Raw genomic sequence first — 27,472 nt, 5'->3', positions numbered from 1 at the left:
CTAATTCCAAAATTATTCCAACAATTGTAATCAGTCCTATTTGTGTGTTAGGATAATGTCAGGTCCTTGTCTTTTTGTTTTGTTTTGTTTTGTTTTTCAATTTTGGTGATATCAAACAAGTTTCTCACATGCTAATGTTAAAATCATACAAGGCTCAATGACCCATGCCACACAAAGGGATAACTTGGTTCAATGAGTAAGTATCAGCATTAAGCTAGATGTAAATTGTGAGGCATATGCTCACCTAAGGTGTTTCCCAGTGTTACATAGGATGTCCTGGACAGGATCCAAATAGAACAGAGATTGTATATGATGGCAAAGATTTACAAATGCTCCTATTTGTGGATGACATTGTGCTGATTGTATCAAGCCCTGGAACAAAAAGCTCCTTGATGAAATCCAAACTTAGTCAAAATGTATTGGTCTAAGAATCCACCCTGAAAAAGTGAATGAAAAGTAAATATTTCCTAGATTACGTAGAGTTGAAAGGACAGCCCCATCTACTTGGTCAATCTATATCTTTGTAGAGGTGTTTATATGTGTCCTAATACACACGCACACTGCTTGAATGGGTATTGAAGAACAGCAGTGCACTGGGCTCATAATTATTGGGAAAAGGAGATTCAACTGAATTTCATTTGAGAAACTATACAGCACTTACAATGACTCCATTGCCACAAAAGTTCATTGTATAAACACCAATATTCTCTGAAGAATGCTATGTGGCCACAGTGATTTTTGAAAAATCCAAAGACCAAAAATAATCTCAGAAGGATCAAAACTGTAGATAATCTCAAAGGCCATGGAAATATGCATGGTGAGTATAAGGAGTTTCAGGCAATAATGACTTTGATGTAGGAAGTGGTATGACAGACATTCTCAAAGACATGGATAAACAAACAAACAAAAAAAAGAGGATGACCTAATCTTGTATTAAAAATAAAAGCCAGAAAGAATTTTCACTGCACTGTTCCTCATATATTAAAAGAAGCAGGAGAAAGCTCCAGTGTGTTTCCTAGATCCTCTATGGTGAATTTATGGAATGACAATGATGAAAATCATGTAGGATAAGAAGGCATGGAAAGGTTAAAATATGAACCAGTGGCACAAGTTTCCAGAATGATAAGATCATAGGTTCGTTAAAGTATTTCATCATGTTATTCTCGTATTCGTTTATATTTCTCAATGCACATATTCTTAAGGAAAATCAAAAGAAGGAAGAGGAGAAAAACACACACTACAATTCTCATGGGTGACATGAAGATTATTTCATAAAGAGAATCACCTGAAACACCAGAGTACAAAACTTCTTTGGGATAATCTTAACTAACTTAAAATCAAATAAATAAAACTGCAAATAGTAATCACCAATTAACCAAGATTGGCAGGCCTACATGAACTGCTTTCTCTGTTGCAGTCAAGAATAATAGTTTTTCTTTCATACTGGATGTTTTTGGACATTTTTCACCCTTTCACAATGATAACCAGTTTTGATTATTGTTGTTCCATGTGTTCCATGGTTTAAGTTGTTCTTATTATTCTAGAAACTTTTCTCTCTTTATTTTATTTCAAGCAGTAATTACTGTACCTTTTAGTGTTATCCGTGGCATTCACATTTGCTCCATTTTTTAAGAAAAAATCTACCATAGCTAGATTATTTTCTCTAATTGCAACCACAAGCGGTGTATAGCCTTCCTGCAAAATCATGTTAAAGATATTGTTACAATATGTAAAAATTCTATATGTATACATCAATTCAGCTTAAGGCATTTTGTGAACATCCTGTGAACTTGCTAACAATTTGTTAAGGAGGTATGGTACGATGGAATTTTGGAGCAAGAAGACCAATCCTGCTTCTGTTAGTTAATTCCTGTGTGATCATAAGCAAATTATTTCACTTCTCTTAGTTTCCTCATATGTAAAATGACAGAATGAAACCAGAGAGCTACAAATTTGTGATTAGTATATAGAGACCCAGGATTTATAGGAGACTGTTCCATATTATTTCCTTTCTTGCTATCTTTGTGTCATGAGAACTTATTGTCTGCATGCAGCCAACCTTATTTCCTCAGTACTTTGCCAAGCTAAAGCTATACCATGGTCAATTTTACATTTGCCTACTTCTCTTTACCTACTGCCCTTGAGTGTGTATAAGCAGCCTCAAAACTTAAGAAAATCTTGCCTCAAGGTGATTAAACCTGGAAGAAAGTCATTTTCATGGCATATTTCCCTCTCTTCTCAGCCCTCCTAAAGTATGCTTTATGTTTTTTTTTCTCTCTCAACTGGCAGTGACTAAGAGTTAAACCTTTTCCTAAAAATCAGGAGTTATTCAGTAACTATAGAAAGGAAAGGGTATATAGTCTTTAGGAAATAGGAGATAAAAAACATACACTTAAGAATTTATTCTTGCAAAAATTCTGTGTCTGTGTATTTTTATACTTAGTAGGAACACATTTTTAAAAAGATTTTAAAAAAACTTATGGCATTTCTACATGACAAATTAACATTGTGTTATCATATGTAAAGGTGTATTGGCAGAAAAAGCATTGTAGGCAAATATTTGGTGGAACCACTGTGTCCTGGGGAGCAGACCTAATGTATCATGCAATCAAAATTCTGGAGAGACAGCTGCGATGGAATGGGCAGAGAGACAGCCTCGAAGTCAGTAAGACCTAGATTCAGAGCCTGCCACTCACCCACATATACTAGCTGGGTGACCCTGAGGAGTCACTTAACATTTCAGTACCCTAGGACACTGCATAAAGACAGGGTTTCTTAAGTTTTGTTGTATCATGGATTCCTTTCCCGAATAACGTTTTTAAATGCGTAAATATATAGAATGTGAAGGAGGCCAATTACATGAAGACAACTATTAAGTCATTGTTGCTTTTTTAAAGATAATGTATCTTGTGTAACAATCCCTAGTCTAAGATTAAATTGTAGAGCAGGCCCTAGTCTAAACCAGTAGAGGGAGTTTCCTCATTAGGAAGTCCAACGTGAGTAAAATCTCCTCCCTTGTTTGCCCACCCCTCCTCCTCCACCTCCACACTATTAGAAAATTCCAAAGGCCAGTGAACGTTGACTACAGAATTATTTTAAGTTATTTTCATTAAAGAAATGCTTCCATGAATATATGAATTACAAAATATGTGAATTGGACACCACCTGATTGCACATTTTAACTCACAAAATAGTTTATTATACAAAAGGTGGGTTTCTACCTTGTTTTTTCCCTCAATGTCCATGTTGTGTTTCAGCAGCTTTGCTGCTATAGCTGTGTTCTGTCCAAAGGCAGCATAGTGAAGTGCCGTGTTGTTGTCGGTGTCCACAAGATTGAGGTCCGCACCATGTTCGAGCAGGGTAGTAGCACACTCCTCATGTTGACACCGTACTGCCTGTCAATATAGTACAGAGAAAGAGACAATTAATGCTCTGAGATAAAAATTTAATATACTAAAACATCATTAATGTTATTTAAATAAGTTAGTAAACCATATTTTCTTTTTAAAAATTTTTAATTTTATTAATTTATTTTGATTTATCAACAATCACTTCCATATACTTTAGAGTTGAAAATATTTCTTCCCCTTCCTCCTCCCCATCCTCCCCAAGACGGCACACAATCTGATATAAGCTTTACGTTTACATTCCTATTAAACATATTTTCACATTAGTGAAGTTGTAAGTAAAAATTAAAACCAATAGGAGGAACCATCAGAAAGCCGAAACAAAACTCAACAGAAGGTAAAAATGAGTGATAGCGATTCGACTTCCATAGTTCTTTCTTTGGACGTGGACAGCATTTTCCATCCCGAGGCCTCTGGAGATGTCTCAGGTCCTTGCAATGCTGAGAAGGATTCAGTATAACAATATTAGTCATCGCATAACGTGGCTGTTATTGTGTACAAAGTCCTCTTGGTTCTCCTTACTTCACTCAGCATCAGACCACATAAGTCTTTCCAGGTTTTTCTGAAGCCTGCCTGTTCATCATTTCTTATAGCACAATAGTATTCCATTACATTCATATACCACAACTTGCTCAGCCATTCCCCAATTGAAGGGCATCCTCTTAATTTCCAATTCTTTGCCACCACAAAAAGAGCTGTTCTGAATATTTTTGTACACGTGGGTCCTTTTCCCATTTGTTTGATCTCTTTGGGATATAGCCCTAGAAGTGCTAGTGCTGGATCAAAGGGTATGCACATTTTTGTAGCATAGTTCCAAACTGTTCTCCAAAATGGTTGGATCATTTCACAACTACCCCAACAATGTATTAGTGTTCCAATTTTCCCACATCTCCTGCAACATTTATCATTTTCCTGTTTTGTCATGTTGGTCAATCTGATAGGTGTGATGTGGTACCTCAGAGTTGTTTTGATTTGTAAATCATATTTTCTTAAGCAGAGAGAAATCAAAAAGCATTTCATTGACCAGCATGATTAACTAGTACATACCTTCATCAAAGGTGTTAGATTATCATTGTCCAGCAGGTTTAGATCGCAGTGTCTCTCTACTAAGAGAGCTACAACATCTGGATATCCATTAGCACAGGCCAGGTGTAGAGGTGTCCTACGGAAAGGAGAGAGCTATGTGACTGCTTGATAATGTATTACAACAATCACAATTTTGCACTTATTAGTTAGTGTGATTTCTAACCTAAAATGCATTATTATTCTTATGCCTAGACTCTAAATCACTGCCAAAATGAATATAAATGGATACTACTGTCACCCAAAGAAATATAAAATATGCATTAGCTCTTTTTGCTCGATATGATGGACAAAATTGCCAGGGGTAAAAACAAAAACAAAAACAGATTAAAAATTCACTACATATTGACATGGGAACTCTGCTCAGTTTCTGACCTCAGTTGGTTCACCTCCCTTTAGGGAAATTGATGGCCTCTCGTACTTTGGGATTCACCATATTGATGCCAGCCTCAATGCAGACATCATTCTGGCATAGCCCACCAGCTGCAAACTCATGAGTTCAAGAGATCTGCCAGCCTCAGTCACACTGGTAGCTGGGATTACCGGTGTGCATCACCCTGCTTGGCTGTTAAGTGTAATAATAACTTCTTTCCACTAAGAGCATCCATAATTACAAAACATTTAGTAAAGCAGCTGCCTCAGAAAAACATTTACATCTTTGCATATTGTGTATTTGTACAAGCACGTGTGCAAATGTGTGTGCATTCTCCACTAAAATCTTACTGCCACGTGACATTGGACAGTGGAAGTGAATCTGTGCTGCTAAAGGCCATCCCAGCAGGGTGCAAGTTTTGGTAGTTCTACCATGATGGCAAGGTTTTGAAGTAAGAGCCTGGTACGTCGCCGCCTTATAATCTTGCCAATTGTGTCTTGCCAAGCCTCAGCCTTGAATCACTGCTGCCTTCTACTGTCTTTCTTCCTATACACTTGCTACTCAATAAAGGTGGAGAAAATCATACAACTGTGTTTACTAGATCTACTATAAATTTATGTTACATAATCTCAACTGGGCTCTCACTGCTGCAAGGCAATCACTTTATATTCTAGCTCCATGGTAAATTCCCTATGCCACTCACCAGAGCAGCTTTTGCAACCTTTTAATCCCTCCTCAAACCTCCCTTGGTTCACTATGTACCTTCTCAACTAAAAATCTTGCCTCATATTTTACAGAAAAAACTGAGGCCATTACCTGAGTCCTCCCTGTTTCCCCCTCCTTCTCATCTAACATACAAATGCCTTCTGCCACTATGTCCTTCTTCAGCCACCTCATAGGAATAGGTGGCCCTTCTCCTTGCCACTGAGAATGCTTCTACATGTAGAAGTGATACCATTCTATCTTATCTCCTCTAATGGGTTATGCCCTCTATCATTCCTATTCTTATTTATCTTCAATCTTTCCCTGCCTACTAATTACTTCCCTGATAGCCTACATACATTCCCATATCCTCTCCCTCATTCTCAAGAAACCATCACTTGATCAATCTGTCCCCACTCTCATCCCACATCTCTCTTGCCATTTGTGGTTAGATGTGAGGAGAAGGCCTTTGACAACAGCTGTCTCCACTTCTTCTCCTGTCATTTTCTTTTAACACTCTACAGTCTGGCTTCCAAACTCTTCAAAGATACTAATGCTCTCTTAATTGCCAAATCTAATGGTCTTTTCTCAATTCTCATCCTTCTCCTCTCTGAAGCCTTTCAAACTAGACCACTCTTCTCCTTGATATTCTCTTCTCTCTAGGTTTTGTACCACTACTCTTTCTTGGTTCTCCTCCTAAGTATCCCATCCTCTCCTCCTTAGTCTCCCTTTCTGATTACCTCCTAGAATGCAAGGACATTCCCCGCTCCCCAAGTTCTTCGTATCTATTGCAGTTAGTTGGGTGCCTGATACATATAGCAGATGCTTAATAAAAGCAGAAATTAATTTTCTGCCTTGGCATTTTTACACTTCACATATCGCGGCCATGTTTCCCCACATGGGGCAGGCATCTAGAATGGACAGGAGTGCTGGGCGTGGAGTCAGGAAGACTTATCTTCCTGAGTTCATGACTGGCCTCAGATACCCATGTGACCCCGGGCATGTCACTTAACCCTGTTTGCCTGAATTTCCTATCCATAAAAGGAGCCGGAGAAAGAAATGGCAAACCATTCTAGTATCTTTGCTAAGAAAATCCCTCAAACACAGTCATGGGTAGTCACACACAACTGAAACGACTCAAAAACTACATTTCACTAGAAGAGAGTAGTATTTTCCCAAGTTGCCATTGAGAAAATATAAGTTGGTTGGACCCTGGCTCAAAGTAAAATGAAGGAGTTTCCCGTTCATTAAAATTGAACAGGCAGGAAGGTGAGGTGACACCACCTTTCCGGACTTACTATCCAATGTCCAGGAGGGAAAGCCTGACCGTGATGGGAGGTGCTGTCCTGTCCCAGCTGCTGAGGGGAACAGCTTTTCCAAGGGTGAGTAAAGACACACAGACACACAAGGAGGGAGGCGTGGGGTGTCTTAGGCTGCCGGGGGAAGGCTTCACTTCTCTCCCCTCTTCCCACTCCCTCTTACCGATTCATTTTATCTCGATCGTTCACACCTGACTTCCTCAGCAGCAGCTGGTGCTGCACCTTCGCCACATCCCCAGTGGAGGCAGCTTTGTGGATCTTCTCCAGGTCCTTGGCCCTAATCAGGTATCCTGAATTAGGATCGGATTCTTGGACCCCGCTGTCCCTCCTCCTGAGGGTGGAGGTTGGAAGTGGATTCACTGTTCGCTTTCTGCGGAAACTGAAAATCTTTTTCATTTTCGCTACTGAACTTCAGAGCCGGTAGGGAGAAATAGGGAGGGGTTTTCTCTTGGCCTTTCAGCCTCCGGGACCTCGCCTCCGCTACAGAGAACTGCAGTGGCCGGAGACTGGAGGTTAAGAGATTCCAGAGCGCGCAACAGTTATAGAAGATTCAAGCCTAGTGACAGTTGTAGCCCTGGCAACGCCTCGAGGCAGACAATTCCGCATACATTTATCAGATCCTCCTGTGTCATGCATGGGCCCAATGGAAAAGGCATGCACAGGTGAGTGCTCAGTGCTGCTTCCATTAGCTCTCAGTGGGAGGGGCCCAAAGCTCTAGATCTGAAAGTGGCTGAGCTCCAGGCTGCTTCGGTGCTCCAGCTTCTTTCCTCTCTCCGCTGAAAAGGGATGCACAGCAAAGTAGCGGGGATAAGGACGGGGGGTGGCCTAATGGGAAGCGTGCTGGATCTGGATTCAGAGGATTCGGGTTCGAATCCTGGAACCCACTCTGTTACTTGCCTTTGCGAAGATGGAAAAAGTCCTTTTTCTCTCTGAGCCTCAGTTTCTTCTTCTGTCAAATGAAGACGTTGTACTAGATGACCTCCCAAGTGTCTTCCAGCCCTTCATGACTCTGTGAAGCCCAGACTGAAACAAGTGTCATGGGGGTCTGCTCGGTGCCCTGGGACAAATACAGTCTAGGTTCTTCTTTCTTCTGATTATCCCTTCCCCTTTCTTGCTTCCAGGAGGAGGGAGAATGATTTGTATGGGACAGGGAGCCTGGTCCAGGGAGGGTGGAGTTGGCATTAGCCAGGAAGCCCTGGGTTCAAGCCCAGCCTCTGCAGAATTACAATTGCCATATGGATGCTGTTATTAAGGGTGGGAAGGAAGGGGTTACAACAGTTCACTGAAAAAACAAAAGATATGTCAGTTTTCGTTGATCATAAGTTGCTAAAAAAATTAAACATCCTTAGGCTATAGTAATAGAATAATAATGTTTAAATCCCAAAGGATGATTCCATTTGACTCTGGGCTGAAGAAACGCAGTCCAGCTGTTGTGTTTAATTATGGATGCTACATATTAGCAGGTGATGAAGTACTTGTGCTCGGACCCCAGTCCTTGGAACATATCTCTCCCCAGCCCAAAGGCCCTATCTCTGGCAGTAATTCATGCGTAGACCCCAGTGAGGCAAACTATCTTTTCCTGTTACAAGAACAAGCTGACCTCTGTAGAATTTTCCTTGTATGAACAAGACTATCTTGTACCAGCAGACCTACCATATACAATCCAGAGGTCAAGCTATAGACGTCAATTCCCAACTCCCCAGCTATCTTATTATAGATGTAGAGGTGTACAGGTAGAGATTCTTTAGAAGTTCTCCTCCAGGCCACGCCAATAGCGAACGACACCTGTGCCAAAAGGTACAGAAAGTGTATGTTCACCACCTAATTAGCAAACTTGGCACACCACTCACTGAACTTTTCCTATATAAGCTTTAGCATCACTCCTGTTAAGTTGTGAGTTCCCTAAGAAGCTCTGCCTGCCACAATAGTGGTACAATAAACTTTTTGTCCCTGGACTGGAAGACTACTTGAGTTTGTGAATTCTTTACAGATGACTCTGCCCTGAACCAAGTTATTTTGTGGTCCCTGCACCCCTAAAACACATCAGAGGGAGATTGATAAATTCAGAGAGAAGAGATATGGATGAACTAAGAATGATTAAGATAGAGGAGACCACTGGAAGGCATGTCTATTTTCAAATATGTCAAGGGCCATTGTGAAGACCAGGGAGTCTCCAAAACAGATTGCTAAGACCAGTGATGAAAGCAGCCTGTTTTGGCTGGTATAAGGAAAAATAAACTTTATAGCAATGGAATGGACTGCTTTTGAGACAATTTCCCTCAAGTAGAAGTTGTCTGACCGCAGTGCTCAAACAATTCTTACATTGATTGTAAGGCTGGACGCACGATTTTTAAGGTCCCTTCCAACAAAGATATTTGGATTCTCCATATATCATTGATAATGATACTGTTGCAGGATGACACTAGAATAGATCATCAAAGTTGGTTTTGTTTTTAAGGGACATATAATGTAGAGTAGAAGCTAGAAGATTTTTGTTCATTGAAATTAATTCAACCCTCAAGGCATAAAGAAATATCTGCAAAGGGGAATAGAACAGGTTATTCTCAAACTAGCCTTGTTGTCCCCCCACTTTTGCTTCTCTGCTGCTTTCTATTCATGACATGAATTCCTCTTCTCCTTCTCCATCTTCTCCTTCTCCATCTTCTTCAGCTTCTAAAGCTCCTCGTCCTCCTTCCTCCTTCTTCTCTTCTTCTTCTTCTCTTCTTCTTCTTCTCTGCTTCTTCTTCTTCTTCTTCTTGTTCTTGTTCTTGTTCTTGTTCTTCTTCTTCTTCTTGTTCTTCTGCTTCTTGTTCTTGTTCTTCTTGTTCTTGTTCTTGTTCTTGTTCTTGTTCTTCTTCTTCTTCTTCTTCTTCTTCTTCTTCTTCTTCTTCTTCTTCTTCTTCTTCTTCTTCTTCTCCATCTTCTCAATCTTTTCCTCCATCTTCATTAGTTTCCAAAGCCCCTTGTCCATCTTTTCATCCTTCTTCCCTATTTTCTACTTCTTGTACTCCTCCTCCTCCTTCTTTTTCTGTCCAAACAACCAAAATGCAAGTTAATCGTATACATCTTTTGGTTTCTATAGTGGACTGTTTTTGGTGCAGTGTGTAAGTCAGATGATCCATATGTTGTTGGTTTTACTTGTGACATGACTTGTCAACATTTCTTCAAGGGATAGACTCTCTCTGTTCTATCAGCCGTACCTGATATCCTACAGAACCTCAATGCTGTCTCTAAATGGCATAATGATAGGGGCAGCTAGGTGGCACAGAGGATAGAGCACTGGCCCTGGAGTCAGGAGGACTTGAGTTCGAATCTGGCCTCAGACACATACTATTTACTAGCTGTCTGACCCTTGGCAAGTCACTTAGCCTTATTGTCTAGCCAAAAAAAAAATAGATGGCATATGATGTTCAATAACATTTTCTATGATCTAGTATCGTGACTACATTTGGGCTATGGGTTGGCTAGTTAGAAGTCCTATTTAACAAGTAACAGAATCTTTACTTACATATTATACTGTGTACAATTTGTGGATAGAAAATTAGTAATGCATTTTACAATTATTTTCTAACATACATACATATATATATATATAAAATACTTATTGGGGAGAGGGCCAAAGTGTGTTACCAAAAAAAAAAAAACGTAGCTGATATATATAGGGAAAAAAATATGGAAAATAAATTAAATTTGTTAATGCTTAAAATATACAGGCAAATTATTAATTGAAAGCTTATGCCTTCGGGCAGCTAGGTGGCACAGTGGATAGAACATTGGCCCTGGAGTCTGGAGGACCCAAGTTCAAATCCGGCCTTGGACACACAGTACTGACTACATGTGTCACCGTAGGCATGTCAGTTAACCCTGATTACATCACCTCCCCCCCCCAAAAAAAAGCTCATGACTTAATGTCAAATGTTTGGCAGAAACCTGTTATCAAATTTGTGATGTTTAAAAATATTTTCATGAGTTTTTAATGAAGACAAATGAAAATAGACTAGATGAAAGCTAGTTGAAAATGGACAAGTAATTTTTATTACAACTATTTTTGGTGATACTAATAGCTCCCCTGTACTTACTATCTTGTGGTTTATCCAGCACTTTACATACTTTATCTCCATTTTTACAACAATCTTGTGACATAGGCAGTTTCTTTATGGTTATCTCCATTTCATGACTTGAGACACAGCTAATAAATGACAGGGGCTAGATCTGAACCCAGTTCTTTGGATGCCAAATCTAATAAAGCTATCTGTTATGAAGTTTCTCTTTGGTTTTCCTTTTTATAGGGCACATTTGTGTAATGTGTGCCGTTTTGCCCATCTCTTTTTGACACTATATAGATTCTGTCTATATAGGATTTAGTCTATATATATATATATATATGTGAAGTCTTCCCATTGGTTCTCAAGGCAAAACTTAGCTACCTTCCAATTAATGCAAATAATTAATCTTATGAATTAGTCACATTATCTGGATTGCAGTACCTGTTTGAATTGGACTGGAATAAACTGCCATAGTTTACATAATTATAACTTCAAATACTGTGAATGTATGGGACAACTTATGGGAATTCATTATTTATACTAATTAACGCTTATCTATATACCCACAGTTCTGGCTTAAAAACCAATGGGGAGGGGAGAGGTGGGTGGTGCAGTGGATAGAACACCGGTCCTGAAGTTAGGAGGACCTGAGTGCAGATCTGGCCTTAGATCAAACACTTGACACTTACTAGCTGTGTGAACCTGGGCAAGTCACTTAACCTCAATTGCCTAAAAATAAAATTTTTAAAAAAAGCACCAAGAGGAAGCTGAAATCCCTGCCCTCCCCCCTCCCCATTTCCCAAAATGTTCCTGTTTCTTTATGGTGTGCAATCATAAGGATTCTTCAAAACTTCATGGTAGAGTAGAGTAAGGGAACAGTGGAAGCAGTATATCTTCCAGAGTCAATAGGTGATTGAACAGCAACCTCAAAACGGATGAGCCCAGGAGACTCTGTAAGTTTCAAAAGGTCATGAGGCCATTAAAGGTCTGGTTGTAGTATCTTCAAAGTGGTCAGTTATGGTGGCAGCAGCAGCAAGAGTGTGCTGGGAGAAAAAGAAGGGTTGCTATTTGAGAAAGAGGAATCATTGGAAAAGATCTTCCTTGAAGATCTGTGTGTATGTGTCTGTGGGTGTGTATGCGTATAACTATGTATACACACACACACACACAAACATATAATATACATGTATGTCTATACTTATACATATATGTATGCACACACATATACATATATATACATACATATACATATACATATACATATACATATACATATACATATACATATACATATACATATACATATACATATACATATACATATACATAGTCCTGCACTGTAATTCCTTTAAGCCCATCATCACTTTCTAAGTGAGAAGGAAACAACCTGTCCACCTGTCCTATTATCTGATGCATGGGAAAGCATTTCTCCTTTCTCTCCTTCCTTTGGGAAACCCTACATTAAAGCCAAAAGCAACACTACTGTAAATAGCAACTTTCCCTGTGCAGCTGAGGTGGGGTGAGGAGCCAATGGATGTTCTAATAGCTTCCAATTCCATAGCTTTGTTTTGCTATTTGAAAGTCAGGCTTCTTCCAGAATTGTAACTTAGGAAAAGAGTGATGTCAGGTGAAGGACAAAAATTTGTCCAGGTTGAGAGTCTTTGTGTCTTCAGCTAAGAGAGATGTAGCTAGCCATTGTACTTGATATGGGACGGTGGTATAATTTTGGGACCCTTTGCATTTGCAGAGTAACTAGGGGGTATGGTGGATTGAGTGCAGGACTGGGGGTCAGGAAGACCTTAGTCCAAGCCTGGCCTCAGATACTTACTATCTGTGTGATACTAGACAAGTCACTTAACTTCTGTTTGCCTCATTTTCCTCATCTGTAAAATGGGGATTATAACCCAACTCACAGGGTTGTTGTGAAGATCAAATGAGATAAGATTTGTAAAGTGCTTAGCACAGGGCCTGACATGTAGTAAGAACCATATAAATGTTAGCTATTTTTAGTATTCTTATTGTTATCATTATAATTATTGGAGGGATTCTCCACAGAGGACTCTTAAAAGTTGCTGAGGTCTTCCCATATGAAGAGTCTAGTATGAACTCAACTAGTTAGAATTCTGCTAGGGTTTCTGGATTTCCTTTAATTCTTTTGTGTATTTCGTTCTGACCACTGAACTTTAGAATATTGTAAGGTCCTCGAGGTGATAGAAGCAAGAGCTCATGCTAGGGTGATTATAATTACAGCAGAAGAAGTGAGCTGGTGGCAAGGGAATCATTTTGATAGGGAGGGGAAGAGAGACATAAACAGAGAGAGACAGAGACTGAGAGACTGAAAATCAGAAAGAAAATTCCACTTAGTGTAAACTGCCTAGTGTCTTCTGAAGCTGAAATGTACTGGGCTAATTACCAGCACTTCAAAAACTTAAAATTAGTTACTATAATATCTAATAGTGATAAATTGCTGGATTCTACTCAAAACATTCTAAAATTCTTTATTACTTAGTATTTTCTTTTCCATCTGGGAATAAAGCAGCCTGTTTCATATATGATTCTTTTTTTTTTAATTGTAATTCTTTACTTTACCGCCCCGCCTCCCAAAAAGTGTTTTCCCCATTCCTGCGGGCATCCCTCTCCTCATGCTGGCATCCCTCCATGGCATCTGTAGCAGTGAGATGTCTTGTCCTCTCCTGGAGAGCTAGATCTGAGAGTTCAGATGCATGACAACTAACAGACCGCTTGAGTGGTTTACTGTTGCAGAAATGGGAAAGATCATGTCTAAACTAAAAACAAGAAAAGGCCTCCAATACACCCTTAATTTTAGGGCCCCAGAAAGAAATCATTCAAGGTTTCAATCATTCATTCTTGTTGACTGTGGGATGTGAGGTAGATAAAGCTAATCATTATCGTATTTGGGGTCCCCATTTACTGGAACTTCTGTGACCTTTAATTGGACCCCTTAGAGGTAGTTAGATAAGGAAAGTTGTTTTAAGGTTGCACAGTGCCAAAAGATTCAAAAAGAAGTAAAACTTGATAGCTGTTTTAGGACGGAAGAGTCAAATCGCATAGCTAAAAGAGTGATATATTTTTACAGAAAAGTCAAAGATGTGATTGGTATTGTTATTTTTTGTTTGTTTCTTTGTTTGTTTGTAGCAGGGTATCTTTTACAGCTTTCAGACTTTCATAATCCACTTTTTATACTGGTAATTTTGAATGTCTGTTCACCAGCTGTGACAGTAATAATTCACATTTTCTCACAAACTTTATCAGGGCTTACACAACGGAAACGACTAAACAACAACAACTCATGTAGTAGAAGAGAAGACACTAGGGTTGAATCATGAAAAATTGTCTTTTCTCAGCAAAGTAGGATAAGTGCTGCCCAGGAGTATATGATGTCGCTTTAGCTGGTATTAGGGTTTTGAAAACGTGTACAAAAAGCATACTGAGAATCAGGTCCAGGTTATGGTCTCAACTCTCCCCCTTAAGAGGTATGTGACCTTGGATAAGTTGATTAATATCTGTATAAGCCTCCATTTTCTGGTCTGTAAAACAGATAATATTAATATATGCCCTATCTATATTATGGAGTTATTCTTAAACTTGTAAATGTAAAAGTACTTTGTGAAAAATAAAGCAGCTATGTAAAACTATAATTCAAGTATGTGATAGTTCTGTAGATTTTCCTTCTGCACTACTGATCTTATCGGTAGAAGGGAAAAATCCTTTGGCTCCCAGTATGCATTAGAATGTGAAACATTTATTAAGCAATTTATTAACTTAGGCTCCATAATATTATTCGGAAAAGCACAAAGTTTTTAATGTTTTTTAAAAGAATTATGGTCTTGGGGCAGCTAGGTGTTGCAGTGGATAGAGCACTGGCCCTGGAGTCAGGAGGACCTGAATTCAAATGTGCCCTCACACACATAGCACTCACTACTGTGTGACTCTGGGCAAGTCACTGAACCCCAATCGCCCCACCAAAACAAAACAAAACACAACAAAAAACAATTAAACTCTTTCTTGACAAAAAACTTCAGTAGCAGGCTTCCATTATGAAAGTTTCTTTTTTTTTTAAATTTTGTTTACTGGCTTCATTAATTTTCCCCCCTATACTACGTAGATGAAGTAATGTGCAGTTTTTTAAAGTTTTATGAAACCCCAAGATAAAATTATTTGTTTTTTTGATACTAGCAAAATTAAAGGAAAAGTATTTTTTCTAGAAAACTTTACACACCAGGAACAAATAAAACAGCTCAACTCTATTTTGGAAATATAGTTCCTCTTACGTGAAACATCCAAAACTTGCTAAAATTCTATTTGTATAAAGTTATGCATATCTCAGCAGGCTATTTTTGTTTGTGATAAGCCAGTCTATGTGAGAATTGGTTGCTAGGTAATTTTTGTTTTGTTTTGTTTTGTTTTTAAAGCATGATTTCTCTAAACCCTCGATTTCGTTTTCTTCTTTTAGTATTCCTTTCTGGGTTATGCTATTCAGATGAGGAAAACTGAATATACAGAACATTAATAAAAAATGGAACCATTTAACAAGAGTTACATAAATTTAAATTTCCTCGAAATTCTGCCAACTCTTTTCTGCTCTCATTTAAAATTTAGTTTATTCCGTGAAACCTTCCATGTGTTACGTCCAGATCCTCCCTAGACCCTCCTACAGTCACCCCAGCTTACTGTCCACTCCCATCAGGTTACCCCTTCTCCCAGACCCCTCCTCCAGTCACCCCAAATGATTTGGCCTCTCCTAGATCCCTCACAATCTTTCTGTATATAAGGTCCCTGTTGTCCCACTAAGATGCTCAGATTCTTAAAATCTAGTCAATAGCTCACAAATGTTCAGATTTCTTAAAGTCTGGCCAATATGGCAGATCTTTAATAAACTTTGTCTTTGGCTGAAGGAAGTCATCAGTTGAATTCATTTGGGCAGGGCATGCATGTTGAGATTTTGGCATCCCAGTAGCCCTAAACCTCTAACCTCCACATATGGTTCCCTGATCAGGAATCAAACCCAGGCCACGGCAGTGAAACCTCAACAGTTCCATGGATGGATGGTGTGGTGGTGGCTGATGGAGCACTTGTGTTTTCTTGGTGTTAATTGTTAGGCCAAAATTAGCACAAGCAGCAGAGAGTCAATCCATGCTTTGTTGCATCTAAACTTCAGAGGCTGCATGGAGTGCACAATCATCTGCAGACAGAAAATCATGCACCAACACTCCCTTCACTTTGGTCTTGGCTTGTCACCTTTTCAAGTTGAAGAATTTACCATCAGTGAAAACTAAAAGAGAACCAAGCAACAAAAAAATAAAGGGAATTTTGGCTTTAATACATTTCACGATGGTGGCGAAATGTTATGTATTAATTAGGTGGGGTGGGGGATGAAAAGGTAGCACAGAATTACAAAAATGTTAACATTCAGAGTTGTTAGCAGCTAATCAGTAGGACAACTAAAGCAACTTCAGTGAATTTACCTATAGCAACAGGGAACCTGCTCAAGGTGAAATTGGAGTGAAGTGTGTGGACGTTTTAATTGCTGTAATGCTTTCTAGAACATCTGGTCTCCAATTCTGTCTTGCTCAGCTGTGTCCAACTCTTCATGACTCCATTTGGTGTTTGCTTGGCAAAGATACTGTAGTGGTTTACTCATTTTGCAGATGAACTGAAGTGAACAGGGTTAAGTGACTTGCCCAGAGGCACACTGCTAGTAAGTGTCCAAGGGCAGATTAGAAGTCAGGAAGATGAATGCTCCTGACTCCAGGCACAGCATTCTAGCCAGTGCACTACCTAGCTGCCCTCTCTGTAGTTCTACACATCTGTTGATGTTTGTAAGATTACTAGTTACAGTGTCTTTTTTTGCAAGTACCAGCTTTGATCTGTTAATGTAGATTGTGCATTGCTTGCTAGAGAGTATATATATGTCTATGTCTGTTTGTGTGTACGTATATATATTGTGAAGCCCAAACCCCATGAACCTCACAAACTCTAATTTGAAACACAGTCTGCTTTAAGAAAGAGATAAACAAAATTAGAGTACATGTGTCCACAGTTTAATTTCTCTAACTGGTTAACATGCATTGCATGAGAGTTCAGTCCAAAACTGGGCCCCCCTATGGGGACCAGTTCAGAACTGGCTCAGTTTGGGATTTGAGGGTACAGCTTTACATGCCCAATGAAGAGTAGGTGTTCATGACTGGTCAACATATTAGGAGGTAGATGTTATATTAAAATGAGGTCTTCGGTATGTGCTTTAGATCACAGTCCACAGGGGCCAATATTGCCTGCCATCAAAGGAAATACCATCCCCAGTCTGGGAAGTCTGTCTCCACCCAAACATGAGTAAGATAAAATCAATTCAGGTCTGGGTTAGAGTTTGACCAAAATAAGAAGATCCAATGCATTCTCATTATCAGAGATGTCCTTCTGAACAACTTTGGACAGAAGGCTGGCAGTTTGGAGCTCTGAGTCTCCAAGACAGAGATTACCAAGAGAAATAATTTTTAACTACGCATACACACACACATACACACACACACACACACACACACACACACACACACATATATTAGATGTGTTTGTAAGTTGAGGCAGTCTCTCCTCCACCCTCACCACACATTTCATATGTATTTCATATGTATCCATCACTGTTCTAAGGGAAACTTCCAGTTCCCTAAAGCAGTCTCTGCTGTTTTCCCTTGAGAAATAACCTTCAGGTCCTTTATTACCTTTGACATTGGTAAAGTTAGTTAGAGAAAGAGAAAATTAAAATAACCACTTTATTATGAATCAACATTTATTTTGCTTCTATTAGCTGCCAGGCCTTGTGCTAAGAGCTGGGTATATAAAAATAATAATAATGGTAATAATAATAATAATAATAATAGACAGTCCCTGTCCAAAGAGGGAGAAAGCAAATATATGCAAAAAAGCTACATACCACATAAATAGGAAAAAAAAAAGGGGGGAAGGCACTAGAATTATGAGGAGTCAGGAAAGCCTTTTCGTATAGAGACAGACTTGAGTTGGAACTTAAAGGAAGGTAGTAGTAGTAGTAGTAGTAGTAGAAGAAGAAGAAGAAGAAGAAGAAGAAGAAGAAGAAGAAGAAGAAGAAGACTTTGATTGTTTTCCATTTAACTTATGCAATTTCACAATTTTGCCTCATATAACCTAAGCTACTGGGAAGCTCTCTGTTTCCAAAATTGTGACAATGTGCACCTCTGTTCAAGTGTAAAGTTTGTGGCAATCTTATTTTTAAAGATAATCAGCTTTTGCAGGCTAATCCAAAAGAAGGGTGACACTCCACCCCACCGTGCCACACTCCACTCTCACCATTCTATTCAGCCAGGAACTGATCTAGGATCCCTTGGAATTAGAAACACTGAAGCTTCTCACTTAGCCCATGTGTAAAATGGAAATAATAACTTAGATCATCTTCACAGGGTTGTTGTGAGGTTCAAATGAAATCATGTCAAGTGTATTTATAGCTGAAAGTGCTAAGTCACCTAACTTCTTAACGTTTTGTATGTATAGTTACCAAGTGAAACCTCTGTTTCCTGGATGCATGTAATATGCTCCCAAGGCTAACAAATAACCAGGTGCAAATTAGATTCTTAATTTGGTGTATACTTGAGGGAGAAGACGAGAGCATAAGGGGAGGAACATGATACATCTATCTGTGGTCAAATGGTGTGCATATGGTGAAGCCTCTTTAATGAACTCTCCCATATTAAACCCTTATTTTGTAGTTATAAAAGGGCAGAAATCAGCCTCTGTTCTTTGTGAATCAAGGTTGAAAAAGGATAAATAATTATATATAACTCTAAAATTAACTTCATTTCAGATATATTTATTTTTCTGGAATATTTTTCTTAGAACTATGATATGGGCATGTTGGCAATTAACTATTAAGATAAGAAATCTCAGATTTTCTAACTGAAGTGATGCCATCTTAGATAATATGATTAATGACAAGCCTTTGAAGTTGGAGCAATTTCATGTGTCAATTAGGTTTACATGCTAATAGGACTTTGGCCAAATCTGCTATGGAACTTCCTTGGATTTCATGCTTAAACTGAAATGAGAGCTAGGAGTAGGGATAGACAGGAAGATAGTTGCCTAGGGTGCAACATGTAGGAGTACTCAATCAGGAATATTTCTGATAGTCCATTTTATAATAGTATGTTATAACTGAGACGGGGTCATTTATTTTGTGATCTATAAGGTCATGTGTTAGAGCAGCTGTTCTCAAAGGATGGTCCAGGAACCCCTGGGTGTCCCTGAGAGCCTTTTAGGTCAAGAGATCACAACTGTTTGAATAATGATACTGTTTTAATTTCTAGTATGTTAGATAGAATTAGCTGTCAACCCACATTAACAATTTTGGAGAGATCTCAGTTTTTAAGCATACAAAAGGCCTTGACCAAAAAGTCTAAGGACTTGTGTGTTCTGAATACCTCCCTCTTTCCTTCCCTTTAAATGGCAACTTTAATAGAAGCTCATAGCAGGAATGGATGTTTGCTTGCCTAAGGCCTGACAGGGGAGCTGAAGCTATTCCTGAGCCCCAAAGTACTATCTGGAGGAGAGGAGATTTTGAATTCATTGGACAACTGACCTAACATTCTTGCCAGAGAAGGGAGATTTCCCAGGCAGAACCAGTTTTGGTAGTTGTTTCATCTGGAAAAAGAGCTCTTAAGTTTAAAATTTCAAACTTCCAAAGACTTGTGCACAGGACTGACGAGGAAGGAGCACTTGGGGAGACTGTGTAGAAATCTAGGAAATGGATTCATCAGAATAATGAAATGTGGCCTGAGAGCATCCTCAAGTTCTGGGGGTAGTTCATAGGTCATTTGAGTGCTTTCTATTTCCATACCTGTTCATAGGCTCTTATAAATGCTTATGCAGTATCTTTCACATTTTCTGCTGGCTGTCCCCCTACTCATTATTCATGTACACTGAGAATATGTGTGGGAGTTGAGGTCCCTGTTGTTCACATTTGGAGAAACCTAAACATTTACAGCCTTTGTCTAAACTTTTATTTTGAAAAAAAAATCCTAGATTATGTTTAGTGCAGGGCAAAGAGCAAAAGAGGAAAACTGATCCTTTGGGATCAAGTCCCGTGTATTATACCTGTATCATATGAGGCTAGAATCCTTTGGGTATTCCTGAGCCAAAGGTTAGAGGTGGATCTGTGATTTGATGGATGTGATTCTAGTGTCTGGAACTTAATAGACTTTAATAAGAGCTTATTGATTGATTGAGTACTCCTTTTATGATGCAGATAGTAACCTATCTCTGTTCTCCCTTTCAGGTCTTATCCATGTCTTACTAGAAATCCTCTTGACACAGCATGGACTCCAGGAGGACAAAGAATTTTTCCTTGGTTATTCTTTGTTCCTGTCACGTGATGTCAGGATCACTATCCTACATGTGGTACAATGTATTGCTCCAAGACACAGGGTTTAAAAAGTCATTTTACTAAAATAGTCCACCACTTTCAGGTAGAGAAGCAATTCTCCAGGAAGTTAAAAAGCAGTCCAGAGGATAAAAAACAAATATAAACCAAGGGTAAGAAGGTTGGAAAAGCAGTCAACAAAGGAGTTGCCTGAGGTCTCTAACGGTGTCTGCCACAGTCAAAAAGATTACTTTAACACTCATTTGTCCCAAAGTTCCCACAGCTGGACCTCAGAGAAATCTACCTGCAGGTAGTGTTCCTTCCAACTGTCCCAGGTATGCCCTACAATTGCCTTGTTTGCATTAGTCCCAGCTAGTGTTGTGACACCCCCCTAGTTCACAGCAGCACCATTTTATTTCCACACCTATACCTCTGAATTAACGATACTTGGCAACAGAAGAATCAGTGTCAAATTATGAGTACACAAAGAATTTTTCATCCTTCATTTTCAAAGAGGGTCAATGACAACACAGGGTGATGACACACAATGAATTGGGTTTAAGTCAGTCTGAGTTTCACTAAGTTAGCATCCTCAGTCTTCCAGAGTCACCAAAGTCCAGTGGCAAGATAAAGATCAAGATAACTAGAGGTGGCCTTGGATGTAGTAGATGACTTTGCTAATGATCAAGTGGTGGGAGAGATTAGTGGGCTAGAGATGAGGCTTCATGGAGTTGGTGAGATTTAAACTGACTTAGTAAGGAGAAAGAGAATTGAGCTATGTGGAGATGAGTGTCATTTTCTTTTTTTCCAGAAAATTTTCTTTATTTACCAAATCTGTCTTAGCCCCAAATATTGTATGAATGGATTCCACAAATACAAGAAACAACAGTAATGAGAGCTGTGAAAACATAATACAATCCACATTTCCCTAGTTAAGAAATATTGAAAGGGGTGGAGCCAAGATGGGGGAGTGAAAGCAGAGACTTCCCTGAGCTCTCCCCCAAACTCCTCCAAATACCTGTAAAAAAAATTGCTCTAAACAAATTCTGCAGCAGTAGAACCCACAAAAAGACAGAGTGAAACAAATTTCTAGCCCAACACAACCTGGAAGGTTGATCAGAAAGGTACATCTTGCCTGGCGGGGAGAGGAGCGCAGTTCGGCCTTGGCACGCTGGCCATAGTGAACCTGGAGCAGGCCTCAGAGGACTGAATCACGGGCAGCTGTGGTGGTTTCCAGACTTTTCAACCCAGGAATGCCAGGGACAACTTAGAAGGTCAGTGGGAAGAGTCTGTGTCTCTGCAGTGAGACAGAAAAGCAAGATAGTCTCAGTTGCATTCCCAAGCGTGGTCCCGGGGTGGCGGCTGCCTCCCAAGGTTCCAGCCCACAGACTGAGGGGGGAATTGAGTGGCTGATCAGAGAGGGATGCAGGGATCTCTCTGCTGGTACAGGATTCTCTTGCTTTGCCTGTGCTTGGTTCTAGGTCACAATTCTGGGTGGCAGTCCTGGGGCAAGGAGGAGTGCTGGAGTGGTGGAGCTTTTAGTGGCTGTGAAGACAAAACCCTCCTCACTGTTCCAAGACAGAAAAGAGTGCTGGTGGTCATTCATAAACCAGAGCACAGGCCAGGAAAGAAGTAAACACTTCGCCCTTGATCACAGCAACTTGGGAGAACTGAAAATTTATAGGTCCCTAGAAGTATCTCTGAAAACAGCTGCACAAAACCCTGAAGCTTGGGACAGTGTATTCTCCTGTCTTGGCAGGTAGATTTACTAATATTTTACACTGTCTACAGTAACTTTAAATAGAATTTCTCTTTATATCTCTTGATATTGGGATTTGTTAGTATGGGAATCCTGATGATTTATGTGGGTTTATTTTATATCCTGAAACTGTGCTAAAGTTATTTATTACTATAATTTTTTTTACTTGATTCTCTAAGAGATTCTCTTGAATCTCTTAGAATTCTCTAGGATTCTCTATGTATATCATCATATCATCTGCAAAGAGTCATAACTGTTTCTTCTTAGTTTTCCTTATAGCATATCAGCTCTGCTACTTGGTCACAGTATACTACCCTCATGATAAGTTGCTGTATTCTCTTTCCTAATATTTTATTTAATTTTTTTCCCATCTCTATTCATGAGGGAAATTGGTCTATAACTTTCTTTCTCTGGTTTGGTTCTTCCCCGTTTAGGTATCAAAACCATATTTGTGATACAAAAAGAATTTGGTAGTACTCCTTCATTGTCTATTTTCCCAAATAGTTCATATTGTATTGGAATTAATTATTCTTTAAATGTTTGATAGAATTAACTTGTAAATCCATCTGGCTCTAAAGATTTTTTCTTAACGAGGTCATTAATGGCTTGTTCAACTTGTTTTTCTGAAGTGTTTTTTTTTAAGTATTTTTAAGTATTTTATTTTCTCTTCTGTTAATCTGGGCAAATTATATTTTTGTAAATATTCATCCATTTCATTAAGATTGTCAAATTTACTGGCATACAATTGGGCAACTTGTTTTAATTTCCTCTTCATTGGTGGTGAATTCTCCCTCTTCATTTTTGATACTGGTAGTTTGGTTAAGGTTTACCTATTTTCTCGTTTTTTTCATAAAACCAGATTTTACTTTTATGTATCGGTTCAACAGTTTTCTTACTTTCAATTTTATTAGTCTCTACATTAATTTTTAGAATTTCTAAATTAATATTCACTCAGAGGAAAGGCTGAAGAATATGTTGTGCTACAGCTGAAGTAAAGAGCAAGGGCAGCAATCCTGATCTCAGATAAAGGAAAGCCAAAAGTATACATGTATATGCATATTACATATATATATATATATATATATATATATATATATATATATATATATATATATATATATATATATATGTATGTGTGTGTGTGTGTGTGTGTGTATGAAAGGAAACTATATCCTGCTACAAAGTACCATAAAGAATGCACAATTTAAATGAAATAGATGAATATTTAAAAAAATAAAATGGATTAACAGAACAAAAAAGAGAGAAATTACACAATACTATCTCATGACAAGAAAGTTAATGGGCTATGAAGAAAAAAAATAACTCTAGGACCAGATGGTTTTATTATTTTGAAAATTTTATTTTTAAATTAATTTCCAAATACTCTCTTAAAGCCTACCCCTCATTGACTAGGCAAGGTATATGATACCCATTATACATGTGAAGTCATGCAAAACATATTTGCGCAGTAGTTATATTTTGAAAAAAACAAAACAAGAAAAATGAAGGAGAAAAAATGTACAGATAGTTCTTGCTTTAGTAATTGGACCACAGAAGTATACTTTAAGAGATTGTTGAGTAATGTGAATTTGTCCACTGACATGGGGGAGGGAATTTGTCCATCTGCATTCAAACTCCATAGTTCTTTCTTTGGACGTGGATAGCATTTTCCATCACAAGGCCTTTGGAGATGTCTTAGATCCTTGTATTGCTGACAAGGGTTAAGTTTATCAACATTAGTCATCCCACAACATGGCTGTTATTGTGTACAATGTTCTCTTGGTTCTGCTTATTTCACTCAGCATCAGACCATACAAGTCTTTCCAGGTTTTTCTAGAGTCAGCCTGCTCATCTTTTCTTATAGCACAATAGTATTCCATTACATTCATATACCACAACTTGTTCAGCCATTACCCAATTGATGGGCATCCTCTCAATTTCCAAGTCTTTGTCACCACAAAAAGAGCGGCTATAAATATTTTTGTACATGTGGGTCTTTTTCCCATTTGTATGATCTCTTTGGGATATAGCCCTAGAAGTGCTATTGCTGGGTCAAAGAGTATGCACATTTCTATTTGGGCATAGTTCCAAATTGCTCTCCAAAATGGTTGGTTCATTTCACAACTCCACCAAGAATGCATTAGTGTTCCAATTTTCCCACATCTTCTCCAACATTTATCATTTTCCTGTTTTGTCATGTTGGCCAATCTGATAGGTGTGATGTGGTGATTTGACTCTGAGAATTTTCACTAGCTGTTCCTCATACCTAGAGTGCTCTCGGTCATCATCTCTGCCTCCTGGTTTCTCTGGCTTCATTTAAGTCCCAGTTAAAATCCCACCTTCTACAGGAAGCCTTTAATTCTAATACTTTCCTTCTGTTGATGGTTTCTAGTGCACCCAGCATACAATTTGTATGGAGTTGTTTGTCTTCCCCATTAGACTATGAACTCTTTCAAAGTGGGGGCTGTCTTTTGCCTTTCTTTGAATGCTGAGCCCTTAGCACAGTGCCAGATATAGAGTAGATGCTTAACAAATGTTTATTGACTGACTGACTTTAATGCAAAGTTGAACACAGGTGAAAACAGTGAAAATATATTGGGAAATATTAATTGGTCAAAAATCAACAAGCAAATCACAATCATAATGCATTTATTAAGTGTCTACCTTGTGCCAGGCATTGGGACTACTGAGACAAAAATGAAACAATCTCTGGCTTCAAGGAGCTTATATTTTATCAGGAGAGACAACACATACAAATATAGGTATAAATAAAATATATACATGCTACACTTGGGATGAGAAGGGAAGCATCCTCTTCTACGAAGGCATTCTACGTCTGAGTTCCTGTGACCCTAGGTTCACACTCTAGGAGATTCTGATCCCTAAAGAGAGACCAGACTTTTCTTGAATTCTCTGACTCATTATCTCCTCCTAGAAAACTTCTAAACTAAAGCTAAGGAATGACTTGTAACACTAAGGTCTACCTATAAGGGACTAATAGGATTTCTTATGCTACTGAAGAAGGAAAAAAAAAAATTGCAAAGTATATCTTTTTAGTTTAGTACAGCTATTTATTCTTTCCACACACACACACACACACACAAATACTAAAATACAAAGTAATCACAAGTACTCATTGACAAATACTAAAATCATGAAGCCGTAACCAATCACTAATTGTTATACTCTCCCAGGAGATTGCTACTTAAAGCATTAAATCATGAAACAATCTTTATGAGACTGACAAACAAGCTCTTCACTAAGAATGTTCATAGCACTCAGTTTTTGAACAGTAGTCATCTTTACTTTGAGAGGTTGCTAAGAAAGTCAACCTCCTATGTGGCAACTGGCAACAGAGTTCATAGTCTCTTGAAATCATGAGGTTGTTTGCTTCAAGGCAAGAAACACCAGTCTCAGGATCATTGTTTGATCACCTGTGCTAGGCAAAGAAACACAAAGTAGAAGAGCAACTATGACCTTGATGATCAGTCTTAGATTCAACCAGGGAACATGGTCAAGTGATATAGGGTCCCCCAATGCCATCTTCCTTAATGTCTGAGAAAGAGCACGAAGATTCTAAATGTGTTGAACAGACAGGAAGAGAAAGTGAGCAAATAAGAATTGTCTTTAAGTTTAATGAATGGGGCAGCTCTTCGTGATAAGTGACCAGTTGTCTCCTGCCATAACCATAATGGTGGCAAAGGTTCAATCAGGAGCCAGCTTTTCCTTATTTATACTCCTCAGCAAGGAGCCAGGGCAATTTTGTCCTTGGAAGTAGGCCAGCAACGAGGCAACTGTAAAGGAGAAGGGCATTTGCTCAGCTCCTGGGAAGTGTCCTAGCCAAAGCAGAGCAAAGCAGACGAGAGAGAGTTCAAATAACCTCCACTACAAACAAAGTAGATACAGAGCAATTTTTATTGGGAAGGTACTAGAAGCTGGGAGAATGGCAGTCAGGAACTGAATTACTTATAGAAAGCAGTGCTTGATTTGAGCTTGGAAGAAAATTAGGTATTCAGACAGAGAAAGCTATGGAAGATAAGATTTTGAGATGTGCAGTCTAGCTAGCCTGTGCAAAGGCCACAGGGATATGAGATGGATTGTTATGTGTGAAGAGCAAGAGAGCCAGTTTGGCTGGGCTAAAATGTATGTGAAGAGGAATTATAGGTAATAAGTCTAGAAAGGTATGTTCTTATTTGTTGAATGAGGCAATATGTATAATAAGCACTTAGCACACTGTCTTGCAGATATAGGTGCTAAGTGATATAAAAATACTTATTCCCTTCCCCTACATAAATACTATTGTACTAATAATTACATAATTAGTGGTCCTCACTTTGGAGACCATGGCTCTATACAGATTGGATCTAAGAGTACAAAGAAAAATGAACAAATAAGGGGAAAATCTTCAAATAAGTTACTATATTACGACATATAAGGTGCCCTAAGTAGAACAGGCCTTGCACTGTTTTTTTTTCCTCTCTTTTTCTGCTAGGCAATGGTGTTAAGTGACTTGCACAGGGTCACACAGCTAGCAAGTGTTCTGTGTCTGAGGCCAGATTTGAACTCAGATCCTCCTAACTCCAGGGCCGGTGCTCTATCCACCTGGCTGTACCAGGGAAATTTTGCTCAAGTAACTTCAAGACACTTTTAACTACATAAGACTGAAAATTTTTACATAAAGAAAACCCAATATGGCTAAAATTTGAATGGAAGCAGGTAACCAAGAAAAAACTTCTTGAAGAAAGTCTTTATTGACAAAGATTTCATTTCCAATTGACTTCTGGGAGGCAAGATGGTAGGGTAAGAAGTAAGTTGCTCCTACTCTCCCTTACTAACCTCTAAAACCCCAGAAAATATTGCCCCAAGAAAAAACACTGGAATAGATGACCTGGCAGAAAGACGAGGTGCACAGTCTTTGAGCCCAGGAAGCTTGAGGGACTAACAGGAAAGGTTTGTCTTGCTCTGGTGGAAGGAGAGTAGTACAGGGTGGGAAGCATCCCACAAGCCAGCAGCAAGCCCGACCTTAGCAAACCAGGGGAAGATCCTGAGCCCCAGGGTGGTGGAGCAGTCAAGCACCAGCACCAGGACCACACTCCCACTACCCCAAGTACCTTGCTACAAGTAGGGAAACAGGTAGACTCTAGCTTGGAAAACCACCACATATGCCAGAAGGCAGGCTCCTCCAGCATCCTCCTTCCTCCAGTCCTTCACCACAATTCTAGGAGGCACAACTCCAGCCCGGTAGGCATCCTCCTGCAGCCAAACCTTCCAGTGCTTCAAAACAGCCTCGGTGAGCTAGTGTCTTCCAGGGGCCGGACTCCCTCACCTCATCTCTGACAGCTTTAGTGTTGTTGACCACAATGTTGACAAGTGGGGCCCT

The 27,472-nt window shown here is 39.1% G+C and overlaps 1 protein-coding gene across 1 annotated transcript; it reads right to left on the bottom strand.

The window, feature by feature from the left end:
* Window positions 1–1,538: 1,538 nt before the first annotated feature.
* On the bottom strand, window positions 1,539–7,336 carry LOC110204495 (uncharacterized). Its single transcript, XM_020980700.2, has 4 exons — window positions 7,048–7,336; window positions 4,455–4,569; window positions 3,222–3,395; window positions 1,539–1,695 (listed from the first exon to the last, which is right to left on the bottom strand). The coding sequence occupies exons 1-4, from the start codon at window positions 7,278–7,280 to the stop codon at window positions 1,564–1,566; spliced, it is 654 nt and encodes a 217-aa protein (XP_020836359.1). The 5' UTR covers window positions 7,281–7,336; the 3' UTR covers window positions 1,539–1,563.
* Window positions 7,337–27,472: the final 20,136 nt, after the last annotated feature.

Source organism: Phascolarctos cinereus, unplaced genomic scaffold, assembly GCF_003287225.1.
Source record: "Phascolarctos cinereus isolate Bilbo 61053 unplaced genomic scaffold, phaCin_HiC Scaffold_485;HRSCAF=1103, whole genome shotgun sequence".
Taxonomy (NCBI): Eukaryota; Metazoa; Chordata; class Mammalia; order Diprotodontia; family Phascolarctidae; genus Phascolarctos; species Phascolarctos cinereus.
Note: the sequence above shows the minus strand (reverse complement) of the source record. Positions and strands in the feature narration are given on the sequence as shown.